Genomic DNA, 23,098 nt, shown 5'->3' with positions numbered 1-23,098 from the left:
ATTTAATCCTTTTGTGGTTGCTTGAATTGCAGTGCCAGTTCTGAGACAAACATCTGAGTTGGTAAACTATAGTGTGTGCACTGGTAATTTGACACCTTGTTTGCAAAAAGATAGCTGCAGTGAAGGGGTTGGAGACAAATATTTGCTGTACATTTAAAATGAGTCCGAATGTGAAACAGGCCATGGAGTCTTCAAATAATGACAGTTTTAAAGGAGAAGAGCACAGACAAACATTTATTTCATTGTGCTTTGGTGTTTCCTACATTTTACCACTCAGACTATTTACAGTTTAAATATTTTTATAAATAATTTCTGAGTCTAACCAGATTAGGGTCTGGCATCTTGAAGTAATTCTTGTTTAGTCTGCCTCTAGGTATCTCACAATCCAGTGCTTGTTTGTAAAAAATTACACCGGCCTCTTTCTTCCTAAAGCTCCTGTCACTGCATTTAATTTACATGCATACACTGCTGTCTTTCAGTCAGTTTTAAGATTTCATGCCGTTCAATGACTACTTAAATCACAAACCGTGCAAATGCCACAGAACAGACTTTCAAAGTGCTTTTTTACGGTTGCTTTTTAAAATGGCTAAACTGCAGTCTTTTGTGAAGTCTGAATTGTATTACTTTGACAGCTAGGGAAGTAAAGTGTGAAGGGGGATTGGAGAAGAGTCAAAGTGCTAAGGGTAATTTTAGCAGTTATCTGTGACTTGACAGCTCACAGCAGGAGACTTGACACACGTACCATTTCCTTGTTCTAGCTTTTACTTTCTGTATAGGTAGGGGAAAGGACCAGGGAGCTGCGATATTACAGCATGGGTGGCTTTTTAGGATGCAGCGGTGGTCAGTTTGGGGAGGGAAATGGCCAGAAAACTGCCTGTATCCAGTGGCCTTGACATCAGTGCTGAAGTTGAGAGAGGAAGCGACTGCTCCAAAAACTTCAGAGCAGAGGTCAACCTCCCCCAGACTCCACATCGAGGCTATGGCTCTGATGCATGGTAGGCACAGAGTGCACCAGGGAGTTTGTCGGGGACTAAGTGATAATTGTCGGCTCCAATGTCTCAGTTCTTGGGACTAACATATCTGGAGGCTCTAAAACCAAAGGTTGGATCAGAGAAGGAGCTACAGGGTGAAAAGGGGAAGTCTGCTCATGGATTTGGTGGGGGACATAGCTGGCAAAACCTCCATCTGACTCTGTGCCTGAAGAAACTGCCTCAGCCTATCCGCGCCGTTCTTGGATAAGCTATGAGAGGGACTTGGTGGAAGATGCTGCTGAAGGTGGTCTTGATGGTTTCCTGGGAGACACCTCCCAGAGGGGAGAACTCTGCACCAATGCACACGGCTCCAAGCTGGAGAGTGGAGCTCAGAGTGGAGGAGGACAAGGAGGAGTAGAGAAGTTCTGTTCTGAGGACTTGATCAAATGTTTTTGACACCTTTTTGGCAGGATCAGACACAGAGGAAGAGGACCCTTCCAGGAACGTCTTCTGGCTTCCCTGGTCTCCTTGTATTTTCTGGGGGGGGGGGGGGGGGTTGAGCCACTGAAGTGGAAGGAACAGCAAAGAGCAAGACGAAAGAAGTAAACCCTTGAGGATGGAAAGCCTCACACACAGAACAAGAACTACCTAGGTGAGCAGGCCCTAAACAGTACACACTCCCTGTGGGCATCAGATAACAGGAGCTTGTGCCCACAGGAAGTGCATTTCTTCAAACCGAACAGCTTGTTTGACCTAGTATCAGACAAGTCCATCATAGCCATTTTTTCCCATATAACGAGAGAGAGAGAAGACTGGAAGAAAGTTAGGATGGTCAGAAAACCAGACTAACCAGAAAAATACCGAAATACAATAAAGAATTATGGTAGTAAAAGAGAAAAAAAAATAAGGTCACTAAACTGACTCCCAGTTTTTTCTAAATCACCCAGAAACACAGGAGGAGCTCTGCAGTGATGACACCTTGATGCTTATTCTACAAGCGGCAAATGAGATCTGAGGTAGGCTGAAGGAATGAGGCATTGCAGGTAGGACAGAAGGAGCTCTAGCTTCAAATCTCTAGCTTGGGAAATGACTGAGTCAGATCTGAGCAACAGATCAGAGACCCACAGGCTGAGGAACAAATAAAAATGGCATCAGATCATGGGAATGGAGGAGCTGTCTATTCTAGCCTTAGCAAGATATAACCCATATAGCTAAGGCTACTACAGCAGTGATGCATATGATCACCATATTTCACAAGAGCATGTGTAATTAACTGAAAACTTTGACCACTCTATTTTGGATTATGCACCAATAAAAGCAAAAATAAAGATGCACAGTAATGGTGAAAATGAGACACTAGCTTTCCTACTTCTATCCCAAGAAGCACATTTAAGGAAGGGATAGTGGAAATGGAAAGTTATTAGAGAAGACAAATTTAAACAGTAGAAATAAGAGATATGGGACAGTAGCAATATGAATTTAGAGAAGCTGTGGAAGAGGAATCCCAAACAAGAGGAGCAAGTGTAGTGTGCTGAAGGCAGAATAAGAAAACTTTTTAATACGCAAGAGTGTAGGAAGGCTGTTAAGCAATTATATATTTTTTATAACTCCACAGCAATCCAAAACAATGAGTACCAAGGTGTGTCAGAACTAATCAGTAAAAAAAAAAAAAAAAAGAAAAGAAAAATCTACTCCAGCTAGACTTTTCACTGTGTGATACCTTGAAATCTCTTGCATTACAGGCAACATGGGACATATGCAAATGACCCCATAAGGACATCAGGTGTTTCAGCTATATGGCAATTCTGAATGTCCAAGACTTAAAGTCTGATAGACAAATTCAGGCCAATACAGCCAAACCCAACTAGCTAGCTATGGACATGCATGTTTCAGCATTCTTATGAACTCATTAGCACAGCATAGGTGGAACGCTTGGTTAACATTTGGAAACACACGGTTGTCGCACTTAATGGATGTCCATCATCATTGGGGTGACTGCAAAATATCCCAACCAACATTACAAAATAATAAGTACAAAAGTCACAAAGAACAACTAATCAGTAAAAAAAAAAATCTACTCAAGCTAAACTTTTCACTGTGTGATACCTTGAAAACCTCTTGTTACTTTGAGTAGATTTTTCTTTTAGTTTTTTTTTATTTATTTATATATATATATATATATATATATATATATATATATATATATATATATATATATATATATACACACAACCCCAGAGCACAAAAACTTTTATCAAAAACAATTTGAGCAATAAAAAGTAGAAAAGGTTACTGCCAAAGTTAGGGAGCCAATGACAAGAAAAATAACCAGAGATTGTATAGAGGTATCAAAAAATTGTTTTGAAAATTTGCATGAAGCAGAGGAATATAGAAAGGACAGGCACAAATGAAAATGTGTGGAAGACTTATTGCTGCCAATGTTAAAAGGAAGACATGGTTCAAAAATTAATAGTAAAATAGGAAGAGGAGATGAAAATGGTGCTGTATAAAATCAATGAAGAGGGGAGTCTCGAATAAGATTACTGTGGTAGTGGTGCTGCGGTAGCATTGTCACCTCACAGTAAGATGTTGTCCTGTTAGATTCTCAGCTAAAGCGTCTTCTGTGTGGAGACGTGCATGAACGGGTGTGCCTTTGTTGAAGGTTGTGCGTCAGAGCTGGCAACTCTGTACGTAAAAATCTACTGCCAATCATTAGCGGACCAGAGTTCCACTGTGGCGACCCCTAACCAGGAAAAGCCGAAAGATACAAACTGTGGAAGTTGGGGAAGAGAGAGGGTGATAAACATCTGAAGATTCTGTTTAATACTGTAAAGGGGACCCAGATTCATACAGACTCGTTTCAATTTTAAACAATAATAATACGGTGATTTATTATGTACTAATTAACAGAATGGCAAAGGTAATGCCATAATTAATAGATGTGGCTTTGTGGAGGGGAAGCAAAACATTTGACATAATAGAAAAATGATCTAGAGGGAATGCGAGTGCAAGAAAACATTGCTATTGTTGGTGAATCAAGAAGCAGAGAAAGCATTCAGTAGTCTATTGGAATTTTAAAAAAATAGGACAATTTAGTCTGAGAATAAGTATTAAGAATGGAGGACATATGATGGGCTGGATGGTTCTCTGACGAGCTGTGTTTAAACAGAGGAACCAAGCAAGGGTGTTCTCTTTACCCTTTGATTTAGATGCAATGAAAAATAATTGACTCTCAAAAATCAAGGACATAACAGATATGTTACAAGTTTTTAATTTCCTGGAGATATTTTCTATGTGATAAATCCAGAAAAGGACATTCTGGTGTTGTGGAATATTTTGACACAGTTTCAAGACTGCTCATGATATAAAATAAATGACAGACAGCTATAATGGTAAACTATGCACTGACACAAGTTTGGTTCAGCAATACCTACAGTTATGGGAGCTCAAGTATTTACGTGAATGGACTGAAATAAGGATTCTGTTATGCCAGCTAATGATGTGGGAAGAGACTAAACAAAAGTTTTAAAAATGAGAGGTTGGAAGATCTTATTTATGGATATGGACACAGAGAAAATAGCAACTATCTTTACAGTTCCTTTACTTTTATTTACAGGTCAGGCACAGAGAAGTGTGGATAAGGAGTAAAACAAGGTGTTTCAGGATTCCCTGAATTAAGGGGATACTTCAATGTTATGCAGTTTAAGTCTCGTATGCACAACATAAGCAGAGGACTACAAATATGGGATAATGGTGAAATAGTGAGAGGGAGTTCAAGAACTAAGGAGCCTAGGATGTGGCATGCAGGTCCTTCAGGAAGCATATTATAACGAAGCAGAAAGTAGGTAAAAAAAATAAACACAGGAATGAAGAAAGGTGATTTACTGATTGGGATGTCAGCAAGTAGGGTTAAATAATAGGCAACAGGGTGCTGGAATTTTAAGGAGGAAAATATTAAAGGAAACAAAGTTTTAAATAATTAAACAGGAAAATGTAATGGGAGAGGAGGGTAAGCAGACGTTTGGACTGCAGGTTAGAGACTCCCCTGCTTACCAGGGATTGACATCATAGTATAGGCAAGCAGAAAGTATAACAGTGTGCCAAGTGAAAGACCGGCTCTGGTAGAATTTGCAATAAAAAGTCTAGAACAGAATCTGCTGTTCAAAATGGATAATTAGTAAGGCATATAGAATGCCTACATGACAAATACATGAATCAATAAGAGAAGGTAAGAAAAGTTTGCCCAACGGAACAGTAAGACATCTGTATGGTTCAAGTATACAACAATGCTCAGAAGGTTTGGAAGTGTTTGCATGGGTAGTTCTATATCCCAAGCACATTCAGAAATTATACCTAATTGGATAACAAATGCTGGAGGTGTGATGGGAAAGAACTGAGGATTTATTTTATTTGGGGGGGGGGGGGGGGGTATAATGAGTTGATGATTTAAACATACTCTGTACAGAGTTTTTATCAAAATTGCCGGGGTAGCAAATTGCTGTAACTAAATAAATGATTCTTTTGAAATAAAATAAAGATCTGAAATGTCTAGACATGGTAAAGCCTTAAGTTTAGTACTACTGGCTGCCAAAAGAGCAAGTACTAGAAAATGGAAATACGAATCGAAACCAATCATAACTGAAGTACTGAATATAGTACAGGAGATAAAATAACGGGAGATGGCAGCTTTAGAATAGGAAAGGAGCACATTACATAGAAAAAAATGGAACTTATGAGAACAATACATGCAGAACAATGTTCAGTAGGAGGAGGAGGACTGAAGTTTAAAGGATGACCGAAACTCGGCAATTTATATAGTGTTGGGGAGAATAAAATCGGTTAAGAAAACATATATGTTGCATGAAAATAATGGAAATGTGCTATGACTTGTTACCCATGTCATTTCTTAAAAATGTGATGATTTAATAAACATGTTTATGAAAAAAAAATCACTTGGAAACTAAAGGCAAGTAAAGACCAGCAAAGCACTGCATGAGTTAAGGCCAAGTGAAACAAACCATAACCAGCCCTTTTTCAGTTATAAAAGGAACAGAACTAAGAAACAATTCTCCACAATACGAGCCTCCAGTTCAAACCCAAGACACAATTCAAACCTAATGGCTTACTAGGTTTGCAGCAAACATCTCCCCTAAAACCATTACCCCTTCTCAAACCATACTCAAGGCACCCCCCTAGTGTCTCTAAGGAACAGGTTTCCAAGTATTTATTTTTATTTTTTATTTTATTTTACATTTGTTGACCGGGCTGGTCTGGCTGGATACATGTCCATTTTCAGCAGAGGCCCGAGGAGAAAAGCTCCACTAATAAACTAAATAGCTAACAAATAACAAAAGTATACAAAGCATGCAAGCAACTAAGGGAACAATTATCATATAGAATAGTAATGCAGAGGCAATTTAACAAGAAATAAACAGCAGTGCGGAATCATTATGACTTAACATTTACTATAGAAAGACTGCTAAAAAAAGGAATGATGAAGGGAGAAAACAGGGACAGATGGAGAGTCTATAAAAATTTACATAAATTAGCAAATTAGTAGCAGACATGTTGTGTTGAGTACTACTTTTCGGAAAGAGATTTGCACAAAGGAGATCCGGATCTAGGTTAGATACAAGGAGAAAAGACAGGTTGCAGAGATAATGGCAAGTAACATAAGAAGAGGTAAAATAGGAGTAATAAACAGGCCGGTGGGTTGCTAGGTCTACTTCACTAGAGGGATAGAAGTAGTGAAAGAGGGCAGGTAGAAGAGCAAAGGAGGGTACAGGAGAGAGGGATTGTTTCCTGAGCTCAGTCAGGATTAGAGCAGGGGCATAGCCAGTGAGATTGCAAATATTTCCTTATTTGTTTTTTGAAAAGGTGAGATGAGCCTAAAGTGGTTAGTTCTATGGGAAGTTTATTCCAGTATGATCCAACAGTATTGGCAAATAAGGAGTCACTTGCTTTATTGTGGGATATGAGAGTAGCTACTAGAAGTTTGTTGGCTGAGCGAAGGCAAGTAAGATTTTTGTATGGGGCAATGAGGTTATTAAGTATGGGTGTATTAGAGGGGCAATGGAGAATTTTATAAGTGATGACTAATTGCTGTAGGAGAATTTGATTCTGTAGTTCCAGCCAGTTAAGGTTTTTGAGATTACGACAATGGTGAGTGCGATATGGGGAACCTGTGGCAAACCTGGCTATACTATGGTAGGCTGTGGCTAGTTTCTGAAGGTAAGCTTTTGAAATGTTGATAAATGAAGGGGAGGCATACAATAGTGTAGAGAGGAGATGAGTTTGGGCAAGAGACACTCGGGTAGCTGCAGTAAGAAAGGGCTTAAGTCTATAGAGGGCACCTATCTTTTTATTAACAGCCTTGATGGTTAGATCAATGCGACAGTCAAAGCTTAGCTGATTGTCTATAGTAACGCCTAGGAGTTTGGTGGAACAGTCAGGATTAATGATAGTGCCATTGCCAGACACAATGGAAAATGAGACTGGGGCAGATTTAAGGGTTGGGGTGAAGAGTAGTAATTTGTTTTTTTTTTGGGATTAAGGAGGAGTTTTCTCCATGGGCCCAAACAAACTGGGTTGCCCAGTAAGCAATGTTCAACATGCCCACGTTGATCCCCACCTCAACTGTTTACCCTACGCCTTGCTACAGCTTATGTCCTGGAGTCTTGGAGCACTGCTGTAGTAATGTCCCTCCATAAGGGCAGACTTATAACAGGCCCAAATCATAGACCCCATCAGCTTTCACAGTCTTTTGTGCAAAGTTATGAAGATCACCACCACCAAACACAAATCATGACATCAAAAATCTGACTACACTCAACCTGCTGTAATTCAGCTTTGTAAAGTGCAGGTCCTGCCTCCTAAATCTTGTTAGCTTCTTTTGCATAGTCCACTCTGCCTACCTTGACCTCGTCAGTACTTTGATACTGTAATACATGACGGAATAGTTTTATAAGTTGATGGCCTTACCAAGTGGTGATGCCTCCTCAGACAAGGAAAAAGGTTGTCGGCAGCATCTTCCAGGGATCTTCAGCAATTCCCCTTCTGTTTGGCATTTAATTTTTCAAACCTTTCAAAACAGTGATCTTGTTAATAAAGTCTGCTGAGGATTGAAAGTCAGGTGTGTTTGTTAAATCCCCTTTGGAAGCGTATAGTCTCCAAAGGGAACTAAAGTCAATTCTTGGTACTTGGGGAAAGGGCTCAAATTAAATGCCAAACACAGTTATCCCCCTCAATAAGAAACTTTGAACCTACTGTACTGAAAATGCCCTATTACCATGTGAAACAGTGATCAGGGATTTGGGCAACTGGGTTGATAGCTCCCTCTCCTTTGACCATCACATAGATATTGTAGTTGGAAAATACTTCCTCTAACCATCATGTGGAGATCCTAGTTAGGAAATATCTCCACAATTTGCAAATAATTAAGAAAGTCACTGTTCCTCTATAATTTTACCCTGGTAGACCCTTTACAGAATTATAATGCACCCTTTGCCATGCATCTGGCAAGGCACATAAAACTTGAAAAACTGCAAGGTTCTTAAACATCTCTAGTGTCAAAATCATAAGCTAACAAAGAATGTATCATACAGGTGGACTGGTGAACAGTAACTCAAGAAAACACAGAATTCTGAAGTTCCGGTTTTGATGGGATGAAAGTGCTCAACTTCGTGTATTTTATTAAAGTTCTTTGCTTGGCAAAAGTGTTTTTAAATTACTGTCTACTAGTACGATACAGTCTTTTTGACAGTTGCTATATAGTTCATCGTAAACCACTTTTGGTATTTGTTTAAAATCCTAAGCTAAGCTATCAGGACAAACTGTAGTTTTTGTCCTTGCCTCTGTGTTGTACAGACCTCTGGGGGGGGAACTTGTGCTTAGTATACAGTGCCCTTGGAGACTCGGTTCTTGGCCTCTTTTGCTGTGACAAATCAAACTGTGAAGCCAATACCAAAACCACAGAAATCCACCTTCAAGAAATACATACAACTAAATGGAGAAGCAAGTTAATCTCTTAGTACCTCCCCTTTATCTCAGACTGACTCTTCTTGTACGTCGTGAAATGCGATTCCTTGTTATCCTTCAAATGTAGCTCAGACAGCTGGATGGGTCTCTTAAATTTGCACCAAGACTTGCAGGTACTAACCTCCTTGCAAAATGTTGCAGAACCAGAGGGAAGCGCTGGCAAAACATCCATGGTCTCTAGTCAAACTTTCATTGTACATCCTAAGATCTTAAGTGCTATAGTTAAACTTACTGCATTTAGGGAATGTTAAAAGGCACATGTTTAATGAACTGCTGGTATAAATTAAGGAAAGGTCATGAACCTACTATCCCAAAAAGTGCACATACAAATCAGTGTTATCAAAAATGTAAAATGGTTTCAAAGTGTTGCTATATACTCCAGAATGGCCAAATGAGGGGTTAAAATATCAACACTCTAAAAAGGATAAATTAACAAAATGTATCACAAAAAGTAAAGAAAACACTACTCATCAGAATTTGTGGATACTCTTCAAAACAAGCTTTGTAACTATGTATTCTACACTAATCTACTTTATATATTCATCATTTCATGCAAATGATATATCACCAGTCAACTAGTCCTGCTCCAATGATGTCGTGAATGTGATACTCGTATCCAAATTTTATATCTGACATCTTTTTCCTGCTTTGCATGTCTGACTGTAAGACTTCCTTGTATTTAGTTCTTCTAATCATGCCTAATATGGCTTTTCGACCTAAAAACAAAAAATAAGCAACTTATTTCTTCAGTTTCCAGTGAAATGCAAACCAGTCACTTACTTGTCTAAAATACACTAACAGGAAAGAAAGGAGTGGCATAAGACACCTTAGGCTGTGGGCAATTTTGATTTTGTAATGCTTTAGTGTTAAACACTACCACAGAATGATCCTCATTTTAACAGCAAATCGTGATATAGCATGCCCTAGGTTAGGAAGAGAAAGTACAGTTTTGTACCTACCATAAATGTAGATGTCCGAACTGGATAGCATCTGCAGTCATAACAACTGGGTTGTCCTGTCGTCAGGCAGCCCTTCAGTCGGCCGGATTCCAAAGTCCGGGTCCGGCTTCGGCTGATGTCGCACTTCACCCGACGTCATCTCTGTTGGTCTTCGGGTATAAAGGCATCAGCCGACGCCATTTTCCTCAGTGTTTCTTGCCCCAGATGCCAGTAGCCCTCTTGAAGGCTAAAATTTTGGATAAATGCCAATGTTTCCAAAAGATAGTGGTAAACACAAAAATAAGCATGTATGTACATATATACAACAAATACACCATAAAGACTCCCCCCCACCAGCTAGCTATTAGGAGGGTAAACACCCTAGGAGTACCACAGAGGGGAAGGAGGGAGGGTAATCCTGACTGCAGATGCTATCCAGTTCGGACATCTACATTTATGGTAGGTACAAAACTGTACTATGTCCTTCATGGATGCATCTGCAGTCATAACAACTGGGTAGAATACCATAGCCAACTAGGAGAGGAGGAAGAAACTAGATTATGGTGTGTTTAGGATCCCTTGCAGTACAGCAGTGGCAAACCCTGCTCGGGATCTGGAATAGAGAGGCAAATTATAATGCTTGGCAAATGTATGCACGGAGGTCCAAGTAGCCGCCTCAATAATGTCTTTGGTTGCCACTCCTCGTAAAAAGGCTGTGGTAGTGGCTGTTGCCCTTGTAGAATGAGGTCTTATGTTCTGTGGAATTGGTTTTCCATGGAAGGAGTAACAGAACCGTATGCAATTTCCTATCCATTTGGAGATTGTCTGTTTGGAAATAGCTTTTCCTTCCCTTCCTGTTGCATAGGCTACAAAAAGCTGATCAGTTTTTCTGCTACTTTTGTTCTGTCCAGGTAGTAGCGTAGCTGTCTATGTACATCCAAGGTATGCAGTATTCTTTCCCCTCTGTTTTGTGGGTTGGGAAAGAAGGTAGGTAGGTGGATTGCCTGGTTTAAAGACACTCTGGATACCACCTTAGGCATAAATGTAGGATTAGTCCTCATGGACACTATCTTGATGGAAGATTAGGAAGGGTTGTACTGCCATTAGGGCCTGGAGTTCAGAAACCCTCCTGGCTGAGGTTATTGCCAGTAGGAAGGCGGTTTTCCACGATAGATGCTGTAGGTCTGCTGTTGCTGCTGGCTCAAAGGGTGATAGTGTCAACTTTTCTAGCACAAAGTTCAAGTCCCAAGCTGGTAATGGTGGTTTCCTTGGAGGTTTTACATTCTTGATTCCTCTGAGGAACTGTCTGAGTAATGGGTGTGAAAAAACAGGTGGATCAAAGCTGTATTCTGCTGATATAGCTGATGCATGTATCTTGATGGAGGAGTAGGACAGGCCTGAATGTAGAAGTTCTGCCAGATACTCCAGAATGTTAGGCATAACAATGTTTGACACATCTTTTCCTCTTTCAGTACTCCAGATGACAAACCTTTTCCATTTTCCTGCATAGTTCCTTCTTGTTGAAGGTCTGCGGGCTTCAAGAATAATGTCTTTAACTCTTTGGGAAAGTTCTGGATTAGCTGCTGCTATGTGATGTTCCATGCAGTCAGTTGCAACGTTTTTAGGTTTGGATGCATGATGCTGTAGTTGTTCTGAGTTAACATCAAAGGCATCAGGGGTATTGGCCACATATTGTTCTGAGACATGCTCCTGAGCAGTGGGTACCAGTGTTGTCTTGGCCAGTTTGGAGCTATTAGGATTATCCTTGGACGTTCTTCCTTGCTTTTTAGTAATACCTTGTGTATCAAGGGAAGAGGTGGGAATGCATATGCTGTTAGGCCTTTCCAGCTGAAGGAGAGCGAATCCACTTTCCATGCTAGTGGGTGGAATGTCCTTGTGCAGAACTTTTGAGCTGGTGATTGAGAGGGAAGCAAATAGATCTATCTGAGGCATTCCCCATTTCTTTGAGATGGTCTTGAAGATGTCCGGATGTAGCATCCATTCGTGGGCATCCGATGTGGTTCTGCTTAGTATGTCTGCTAGAGTATTTTCTTTTCCCGGTACAAATATTGCCTGTATCTGGATGTTGTAGCTGAGTGCCAGGTTCCACAGCTCCAAAGTCATTCTGCATAGGGGGTATGAATGAGTGCCTCCCTGTTTGTTGATGTACCACATGACTGTGGTGTTGTCTGTCCTTATCAACTGGCCCTCTTTGAGAAATGGTCTGAAGTTTTGGATTGCCAGTTTTACTGCCAGCATTTCTTTTAGGTTGATGTGCAGGTGAAGTTGATCCTGCGTCCACAATCCTTGCACGCATTTGTCCAGCATGTGGGCCCCCCATCCTAGGTCTGAAGCGTCTGTTGTGATGGTCTGGCTTGCGTGACATCTGCGAAAGGGTAGCCCTGGGTTTGACTGGCATGCTTGAGCCCACCATAGGAACTCCTGTTTTAAGCATGGAATTAGTGGAATTTCTGTTTCTAGGCTGTGCCTGTGTTGGGACCATAAATTCTTTAGGTACCACTGTAGTTTTTTCATATGTAGTCTGGCAAGTGGGACCAAGATTATGCATGATGCCATGAAGCCCAAGGCCTGCAGTACTTTTCTTGCTGTTAACTTGTTCTGTTTTGTTAGTGCCAAGAAGTAAAGAGGGAGTTCTCTGTTTTTCTGCAGTTAGGAAAGCCATTTGTTTTACTGTGTCCAATTCCGCGCCCAAGAATGTCCTTGTCTGGGATGGTATCAGCCTTGATTTTTGTAAATTGACTGTGTATCCCAGTGCTTGTAGCAAGTAAATGACCCTTTGTAAATCTGTTGTCAACTTGCTTTTGTTGTCCCCTTGTAGCAGGCAGTCGTCCAGGTATGGGTAAATTTGAATTCCCTGTAGTCTACAGTGGGCGATTACTGATGCCAGGCATTTTGTGAATACTCTGGGCGCAGTAGATAAGCCAAAGGGCAATGCTGAGAATTGATGATGCTCTGATCCTGCAAGAAATCTGAGGTATCTTCTGCAGATTGGTCGAATGGGGACGTGCAGGTATGCCTCCTTGAGATCTAGAGTTACCAGCCAACACTCCTTGCCCAGCATGGGAAGAAGTTGCTGTAGGGTCAGCATTTTGAATTTTGGGACAATGATGTATGTATTTAAGGTGGACAGGTCGAGAATAGGTCTCCAACTTTTTTCCTTTCTTGGAACTAGGAATAGTCTTGAGTAGAATCCCTTTCCTTGTTCTGTTGTTGGCACTCTTTCCACAGCTCTCATGTTTGCTAACTGCATTATCTGTTGTAGAGCCTCTGTTTTTTGATTTGGAGGTAGATTTGGCATTCCTCTTTTGACTGGTAAAGTGTGGAAGTGGAACCGGTAACCTTGATCTATGGTTTGTAAAATCCACTTGTCTTTTGTGATACAGTGCCAGTTCTTTGAAAATAAGGTTAATTTGTCGCCTAATGGAGCTGCTATTTGTTCCCTGGTAGGCGGTTTTAGAGTTAAGTCACTGTGGCTGTGTTGTTGTAGTGGCAGTGGTTGTGTCTGTGCCTCTGTTACCTTGCCACTGTCGTCCTCTGTAGGCACCTCCTCTGGATTGGTTTCTGCCTCTGGAACGTCTATTCCTGCCCCTTTGGGATCTTGTGGAGTCAGGAAAGGACCAATTTTTGGCAGGCCAGTTCCTGCTAAACCTTGGGGGTTGGACCTGCAAGAAATCTTTAACCGTTTGAACAGATTTTGCCTTTTCTTCCATTTTCTTCATTACCTGCTGGGCAGGTGTACCAAACAAGCTGGTCTTATCCATAGGAGCATCTAATAACTTGGCTTTAACATGATCCGGTAAAGCTTGTTCCTTTAGCCATGCATGCCTTCTTATCACTGTGCCAGTCATGGCTGATCTAAATGAAGCCTCCAGTGCATCATAGCCACATTTTAAGGAATGGTTACTAACCTGTTGTATGTTATTTACCATTTCTAATACATATTTCTTATCAATTGATTCATCAGAGGATAGCTTTTTTGTTAACTGATCAAGCATAAACTCTTGGTATTGTATCATGTGAAACTGACAATTTAAAGCTCTAGCTGAGAGAGTAGCTGAAGTGTAAACCTTTTTGCCCCATCTGTCTAAAGACCTGGCTTCCCTTTCAGAAGGAATAGGGTTTTTAGCTGTGGTCGCGGCTACTGCCTTGGCACCCTGGAATATAGTTTCCGGGTCTGCAAGTGGGGCCTTGTAAAGGTGGTGATGAGTGTCTGGTACCCTGTAAAATCTGTCTGGTTTGGCAGGGGCTGGAGGTAAAGAATCTGGTGCAGAGCAGACATCATTGAAGGTATCATCCACTACAGAGAGCACAGGAGGTATAGCTAAGGGCCTGTGTTGTGGAAGGTGCAGAAAGGTTCTAAGTCTTTTTCTGGAGTCTGAGAAATCCTGCTGCTGCCATTGGAACTGCTCTCGCATGGCATGTAAGGTTTCCCCAAAGGAAAATTCTTCTGGTGGGGAGGCAGCTGGAATGGATTCTTCAGCATCTGAGTCTTCAAAATTGGAGAAAGGAGCCTCTGGCTGGTCTGTAATGTTTGATTCATCTGCAGAATCAGAGGACACAGGCTCGGGGGGCTCTTCCCTAGGTCTCTTCTCTGGGGGCTGAGAGGCCCTGTCTGGGTGAGATTGAGATCCCCTAATTAATGAAATTAAATCTTCTGCCAGGGTAAGCATTTGTGAACTAGAAGAGGGCCGTGTTGTAGGGGGTTTAGCAGGCACTGTTCTAGTAGTTTTGGCTGCTTTGGCCCTGGCAAAGGCCTTAATGGACATGGCTGCTGGAGGCCTAGCAGCACCACGTGCTGGGGTAGACACATCCAAGGGAATGGTGTCTGATAAGTCAGTGGCAACCACCGTAGTGGATAAATTTTTGAGGCCGATTCAAGAGAAGTAGCAGGGGCCTCAGTGGTAGTGATAGATTCTGCTGTATTTTGATCAGCTTTCTCGGTTTCGGCTGAAACCGAGACACTCGGTTTGCTTAACCATGGTTTCGGCCGAAACCGCAGACCGCGAGTGTCGGTCTTTATCTTTGCGTTTTTTAGCAGTTTGGGTAGTCGGAGGATCCGACGGCATAAAATACGCAAAATCAGAACCGAAAAACTGTTCAGCAAACTCCGACCGACGCCTAAGCGTTCGTCGGTTGAAAGAAGCACAGGCCGAACAGGCTGCTACGTCGTGGGCTGGGCCTAAACAAGGCAGACAGTAAGAGTGGAAATCCTTATGAGGTATTTGTTTCCCACAGGTTAAACAATTATTAACTTTTTCTGACATCGGCTGAGGCAAGAAAGAGTCCCCAACGGGGTACTTGGCTTTAGAAGTCTTCGAAGTAGTATTCGGTAGAAGTAATCTCTGGATCCGACCGACCGGCACTTGCGAACAGCTTCTGCTTCGGGCGCCACGCGGCAAGAAAGACTGGGGAAAATGGCGTCGGCTGATGCCTTTATACCCGAAGACCAACAGAGATGACGTCGGGTGAAGTGCGACATCAGCCGAAGCCGGACCCGGACTTTGGAATCCGGCCGGCAGAAGGGCTGTCTGACGACAGGACAACCGAGTTGTTATGACTGCAGATGCATCCATGAAGGACATCGTTGTAGACCATTATAATCAATGTACTACTGCCTGTAGATGCTCAACTTCCATCAGCCAAGGACCAGTTACTTACTAAGCTCACACACAATATGAAAAACGTATAAAATTACTCACAAACCACTATTCAACACATGTATACAGTCAGTTACACACACACACACACACACACACACACACACACACACGCTTGAGAGCACAACAGCACTACTGTGATTCTAGTCCCTCTCTATTTCCTCAGTGCAACTTAAGAGTACCATTGTTTATGTACTGCAAGCCTGCCTACTGCAACCCACTATGCCACTCTGAATTGAAATTTAGCAGTAAATCACACAATACAAAAGTCATGATAGGTCAGCTGATGAAAACAATGCATTGAAAATTAAGGATGACTGAACTTAAGAGAAAGTTATTAAAAAAGCAATTACACTCTGACTGTATCCTTTAACAAAAGGAAGAAACTACACAGTAAGCATTTTGAACTTTAGACCAACCTGCCTGACTAACCTTTAAAGACAGGCCTGTAATCACCCCCAAAAGCTTCTTTCCTGAACATCAGCAACAGTCTTGAACACAACCCCTTTCCTTCTTGCTGTTAACCGTTTTACTTTCATGGCTCTACACTCAGGATGAATCAGAGTAGGTAAGGCTAGGTACAAATGAATACAGGATACAGATGATACACCCAGAAAAAGGGAAGTACAGCTTTGTGCAAGTATTCTTATCAGAAAGAATCTTCAAATAGGTCAATGTAAAGATGAATATACAATTCAAATCAACCCAACAAATAATCAACTTTTTTTTGCAATATCAGCTCTAAACCTGTTTCTATGGTTCCCAAAATTAGTTAGAATTGGTTATAAAAAGCTAATTCATCCTAAAAACCTTGGGGGTTTGAGTCTTCCAGATTTTACATTATATTATGATAAACTCTAGTAAAATAATTCAAAGCAAAATATAATCCTAAACACTCACTGTAAACCCTTATTGGGTTAAAATATGGTAGAACTTTGTATATAAATAGGATTTTAACCCAAAATCCTTACCTTTTATTAAAGAGGATTTAAAAAATCCCAAACTACATAACTTTAATACATAAAATAAAAACGATTCAAAAATTTTTTGAACTGATTAATTTGAAAAATTAATTTATACTATTACACCACTCCACTTAAATCCTAACTTAAGGATTAATAGAATTCTAAATGTTTAGTTTCTCGCTACATAAAGATGTCAGTCTGATTTTTATTTATACAGAAATCTTTCAAATAGCAATTTGAGAATTAATTGCCCAAAAAGCACTCTATACTATTACACTCACACAAAAGAACTAATTTCAATACAGCTGCATGAATCCAATACAACATTATGTAAACAATTATGGAAAACCTTCATCTCAGTTTGTGTTAGCATTTTATCTATTTACATCATTAAGACTTCAAGAATCAATTATCTTTTCCAATTAGTGGATCAATATAAACCCAGCAATTAATGCATGGAACTTTTCAATGTCATGGTTGTAGGCAATGCAGATTAGCGGATCTAGCTGTACTGAATGTCCTCATCTTAAACTTATTATAAAGGCTTGTTCTTCTTTCGGCTTTTCCCAGTTAGGGGTTGAAACAGCAGAACTCCGGTCCGCTAATGATTGGCAGTAGATTTTTTACGGGTGCCGAGGTGCCAGCTCGACGCCCAACCTTCAACTAAGGCACGCCCATTCGACGCATGTCGTTTGAACGCCACTCTACCGTGGGGAGGACATGCAGACTCCACACAGAAGGCGCTGCAGCCGGGAATCAAATGGGAGAACCTCTTGCTGTGAGGCAACAACGTTACTGCTGCACCACTGCGGCTAAAGAGTTTTTTTTTTGCCACAGTACGAATATAGTTTATATTGCCATTTGCAGCGCATGTTCTACTATTGGCAAAAGGACAAAGCAGCTTAGAATTCATATTAGGGAGAACGTAAATGCCATTAAAGAGAAAGATTTAAACAATGCTTTATTTGAACAGTGTCACTTGTAAAGATTTTAGAAAATTTCATTTTTCAGTTCTGGAAGATGATGATTTTATGTTTATAAATCGATGTAATGACGTATTAGAAGCCATGGAGCTTAAGTGGCAGGTTTATCTTAGATTAGATAACCACCCAGGCTTGAATGAAAATCTGAATATAAAATGTTTTAAGGCTATAATTTTTAAAAATATTCTTTTTACTGTGATGTTACATGTATATACATTACAAATTTAAATGTTTGTTAAATATTTCATGTATTTTTTTTTGTATATAGCCATATATATATATATATATATATATATATATATATATATATATAAATAAAATAATTTAAACTTTAGCTGGTTTCCCTTTAAATTGCTGAGGAGGGAACTGATGCATCTGATGCATTTAGGAAGCATTATACATGTGGTTGAGTTTGAAATTTCTTATTGGGTAGGTCAACTGATGTTTGAATGCCAAATTTTGTTTAGAAGTTTGGTCTGAACTTCAATCATTTTCTGAAATTCCGTAACGAATAAAACTGGGATGAAAGCACTCAACCTCAAGTCCATTATTTCACTTTATTTGGTTGCTATAGACTTTGTAGCTTCATCACGTGTTTCTGAATAGAAATTTTATATAACAGACTTAAAGTGAATTACTCTATCCTCTAAATTTTTACCTGTAAAAAACTATTCTATACACAGTTAATGATAAACAGTGCACACTTAACCCAAATCATAACTTGACCCCAACCTGGCAGTGGAGTGTTCCCTTTGTAAATATTACAAAACTGATATGTTTCATATATTATGGAGCTGTAAAGCATCATATAAATTCTGGTGTCCTCTAAAAGTTACACTGGCAAAAATGGGTTACGGAAAAGCCACACCTTTTGGAATGTACTTTTTTTAAATACATATCCCTCCAAATGGACTGGCTCAGAAAGATGTTCATATACTAAATCAAGCTATTCTCAATGGCTAAACTCATTACCCAAAATTGGATGGACAGATCTAAAATTACTTTGATGGTTTCAAACAAACTGCTATTGAGTACATATTAACCCATAAATTGTTTCCAGTCCTTCAAAACACTCATATTAGGAGAATTAATGGAATAAGTTGTTTGAATTTATTCTTACAATAAAACTACCAGTATAAATTTTCCAACAGTTGACTGCTTTTTCCTGCACTAACTTTCCTTGGTTTTAGTTCAGAGTTATAACTAATTGGTTTTATACATATTTCATCTTTGAACATATCAGCTATGTCATTACTGATTTAAGTACGCTTTATAATCCTCTTCATTCTTTCCATAGTGAAATGTATTGCATCATCATCTACTGGGCTTCTGGCATTTTATTGTATACATTTGTAGGCCATCTATTTTGTGTATATAGTTTCTAATATTCTGTAAAATGTTATTGCCGTTACTGTGTGTATTATTCACATTCTTATGGTTGCTCATCTTTTAGGCAATTTTTTACTGTGCATTAATTAGCATAAAAAATAAAGATTTTTTTTTTCAAAAAAAGAGGTCTCTAACAATACTAATATTTCTCTTCCTGAAACTTCAAAAATAGTGCTTTCCTTCTTCAGATACCAACACAGGTCTTACACCAGAATGCAAATGACTCATGTATGCAAGTGGCTGCCATCTCTACCTCGCACTCTTCATCTCAGTGTCAGAATTATCCATAAAGGGGAATGAATGCAGTAAACTGTTTCTATAAAACCAAACACAATTTTACATGTTGATAGTGCTGCACTAACATTTATCTAAATGACAGAAAAAAAAAAAAAAAAAAATCAATAATATTTTGAAGTCTAAGCATGACATCCGCAGTGGTGCAGCGGTAGCGTTGCTGCCTCACAGCAAGAGGTTCTGCCGTTCGATTCTCGGCTGGAGTGCCTTGGCTGGAGTGCCTTTTGTGTGGAGTCTGCATGTCCTCCCTGCGGTTGGGTGGGCGTTCGAAAGACATGTGTAAATGGGTGTGCCTTCGTTGAAGGTTGAACGTTGAGCTAGCACCTTGGCGTTCGCCAAAATCTACTGCCAGTCATTAGCGGACCAGAGTTCCGCTGTGGCGACCCCTAACCGGGAAAAGCCAAAAGACATTTTGAAGTCTAAGCATGGTCTAAGGCACCTATCAAGCATGCAAAAAGTACATTTCATTATAAAAGTACATATATAGCAGTGTTACTTGAAAAAGAGATCAATACTGATTAGAGCACAATGCTTATGACCAAAGGTAAGATACTTCTAATGTGTACACAGAAGCAATGGAAGGGGGGACTGTAGATGTAGTGAACATTGAAGATTTTATATAGACATTTATCCATACCAATAGACAAATAAATAATAAAAACTGATGAGCTTCAAGAAATATTCTTAGCAGCCTGGCCACAAATCATCAACACCCAGGTATGGACACATTGAATTAATATGGCAAGCAATAATGTAGCTTATTAATCCACAAAGCTTTCAGGAAACCCCTTCGTCAGTGTTTCCTGAAAGCTTTGTGGATTAATAAACTGTTATTGCTTGCCATACTGACTCCGTGTCTGCACCTGGGATCTGTTCTTGTCTTATTTTGCTGTTTATGTTCCAACGGTTTAGCTCTGTGCTGGTTTTTGTGTTTTGCACATAACCATTAAGGCCATACTTTTACAGCATACCAGTTCTTCAGATACTACAGGAAAGTAAAGAAACAGCCTTAATAGTATACTATGAAAATAACCAGAAATAAGTGAAAATGATTAACATGTTAATTTGTCTGTTGCACTACTCCTACTAATAGGACACATTCTCAGTGGATAGAAAAGGTAACGTGCTTTTTAAAAGTGTAGGAGGAAAGAACATTCCCACTGGGGGATGGCACGGTGTCAATTGTACAATGACTTCTGCTTGAAAATGTCCAATAATTATCTTTATCAGAAGAATCTCTAACTGTAAAATATCTGGGAAGATTCCCAAGTCGGTACTACTACATTACGGAGATGAAGCATATGCAAAAAATGGCAGTAGCAAATGTATCAAAGAATTACTGAATACACTTGGCTAGCCTCCCACAAATAAGGCAATGCAGCACAACAAACATGTATACAGAAAATATGCTACAAGACCGTGTACTGAAACACCCCATTAACTTTCAAGCAAACTAAAAAATATATCGTAAACATTTCTCAACAAGTTTCTGAAGCAACTCCATTACACCCTAAAAGGTCAAAAGGAAGTACAACGTAGAGTACTTTTAGTCTATAAAACGAGTAACAAATGACACAAGACTTTGCATGCCCTTCTAAAAGGTTTGACCATGGAAATTAATCTTGTTAAATGGTCCAGTATATTTCTATAGGAATGAAAACTAAACATACCATTTTCTGAAAACTAAAATTCTGCGGTACTTAACCAAACTGGAATCAAAAACTAGAGAAGAAAATAAAAGTGAGTCTAAAATAGGGTTGCCACCTTTTCAAATGGCCAAAGTGGGACATTTTCGGGACACACATCAGATTTTACAGGCCGACACATACCCACGGTCAGTACAAAGGCTAGAACTTTACTTTCTTGCCTAAATAAAAGCTTATTCTTGTAGCAGTTTAGTTGCTTATTCTGTTTCTTGTAACATTTAGGTATTTTAGATGCAGAAATAATTTATGCAACTATTACATAAAATATGGGACATAATTATGTCCTAAAATCTCAGGACATTTGCCATTTGTAATATTTATCAGGACACAACTGCCCAAAGAGGGACTGTCCCTCGCAAAGTGGGACAGGTGGTAACCATAATCTAAAATGCTAAACTTATCTGACAAGTTTACTCTTAAGAATTCCAGGAAACTCAAGAAACTTCAGGTACCTAAAGAGGCATAGTGAAGTAAAACAAAACACAAAGTAATACAAATTTCACCACTGCAAAGGCAAAGACCTGCTTAAGTGTGTACTATGTACAATTCAAATGCTAAAGCAATATGAAAAGCCATTCAGCTGTTTGGTTACTTACTACCCGACAGGCACCATCAAAGCACTGATGCAAGATGATTTCTAAGATGGCTGCACACTGGAACTAGTCAGTCACTTTTATTAAATTCATTTACTGACTAGTAAATGCACTGCCTGGATACCAAAGGAAAAAAAAAAAAAAGATGACAGCCCATCCTCACCTACCTGTTAAAAGGAGAGGAATTTAAGGAATGGGTAGTGGAACTTATTTGGGAGTTATAGGAAAGACAAAGTACTCCAGAAATTATAGCTAGTGACTGGGATAAATTAAAAATGGAGTTTAAAAATAGGGTAGAAGTAAAAAGAAAAAATATGGTAAGTAGTAATGAGAATTAGAGGGGCTGACAAAGGTTAAATTTATTGCAGGATAAAGGAAATCTCAGAACAAAAATGAGGCGCAACTGCAGACAGCTACAGAAAATAAACTAGCACCCAGATAATATGTAGGAATATAGAAATATTGCTTTTAAGCAATTGCTTGGTAACTCCAGAGCACAAAAACTTTTAGCACAATGACTTGGGCAAAAAGTAGAAAGGGTTGTTGCCAAACCTAGGGAGCCTAAAACAAGAAAAATAACCAGAGACCTTGTAGAGGTTTTTGAGATCTTTCATAAAAACTGTACAAAGCAGAGAAATGGGGAAATTGAGAAAGCACAAACAGACATATTATGGAAGACAATTATGTCAAGGTTAATTAAGCCTCCACTATTTCTAACAGTTAAAATAGGATGATGCGAGAAACACTTTGGTACAACCAATCTGCAGTAAAGTCTCCAGCAAGAGATATTCCGTGGAAGTTTGAAGTTAGGAAGAAACAAGTGACAAATCTGGAAGGTTTTGTTTAACACTATTTTAAAACAAGTGGAAATACCAACATCCTGGAAAAAAGCTGTGGTGGCTGTAATACCCAAAGAATTCATATAGGCCCACATCAAACTTTAACCCATGATTATAAAGTTGTTTTGTTTTTTCGGCTTTTCCCGGTTACGGGTCGCCACAGCGGAACTCCAGTCCGCCAATGATTGGCAGTAGATTTTTTTATGGTGCCGAGTTGCCAGCCCGACACCCAACCTTTAGTGAAGGCACGCTCATTTACGCATGTCTTTTGGAGGCCACTCGACTGCGGAGAGAACATGCAGACTCCACACAGAAGGCACTCCAGTCGAGAATCAAACATGAGAACCTCTTGCTGTGAGGCAACAACACTACCACTGCACCACCGCGGCTTCCAACCCACAGTTAAAGTGTTTATATCTAAAACGGTTAAATGGCCTGAATCAATGTGACTTTGTGGATAGCAGTCAAACATTTGACAAACATTAACAGAACAATGATTATCCAGAGGAAAGCAGAATATAAAACTCTCGGGTCTATATCACAACATCAAACTTACAAAAGTTTGATCGCTGTAATATCGAACCGTTTTGTTCGAAAAACAAAACCGAAAGCTCAGAACAGCGATTTTTTTTCCCAGGGGAAAAAAAATTTGCTATTCCGTGACAAAAACAAACAAACAAACAAAAAAAAAAAAAAAAAAACTTA

The 23,098-nt window shown here is 39.7% G+C and overlaps 1 protein-coding gene across 3 annotated transcripts in view; it reads right to left on the bottom strand.

The window, feature by feature from the left end:
- STK19 (serine/threonine kinase 19) overlaps positions 1–23,098 on the bottom strand; it is a 269,038-nt gene that overhangs the window by 34,457 nt on the left and 211,483 nt on the right. For all 3 annotated transcript variants that reach the window (XM_044089654.1, XM_044089653.1, XM_044089655.1), the window contains exon 7: positions 9,577–9,724. In XM_044089654.1, coding sequence (XP_043945589.1) covers positions 9,577–9,724 — 148 coding nt within the window. The remainder of the gene's footprint in view (positions 1–9,576; positions 9,725–23,098) is intronic.

This window comes from Protopterus annectens, chromosome 12.part0, assembly GCF_019279795.1.
Source record: "Protopterus annectens isolate FY-2018-M chromosome 12.part0, PAN1.0, whole genome shotgun sequence".
NCBI classification, from domain to species: domain Eukaryota; kingdom Metazoa; phylum Chordata; order Ceratodontiformes; family Protopteridae; genus Protopterus; species Protopterus annectens.
The sequence above is the reverse complement of the archived record's forward strand: the minus strand, read 5'-3'. Positions and strand labels throughout refer to the sequence as shown.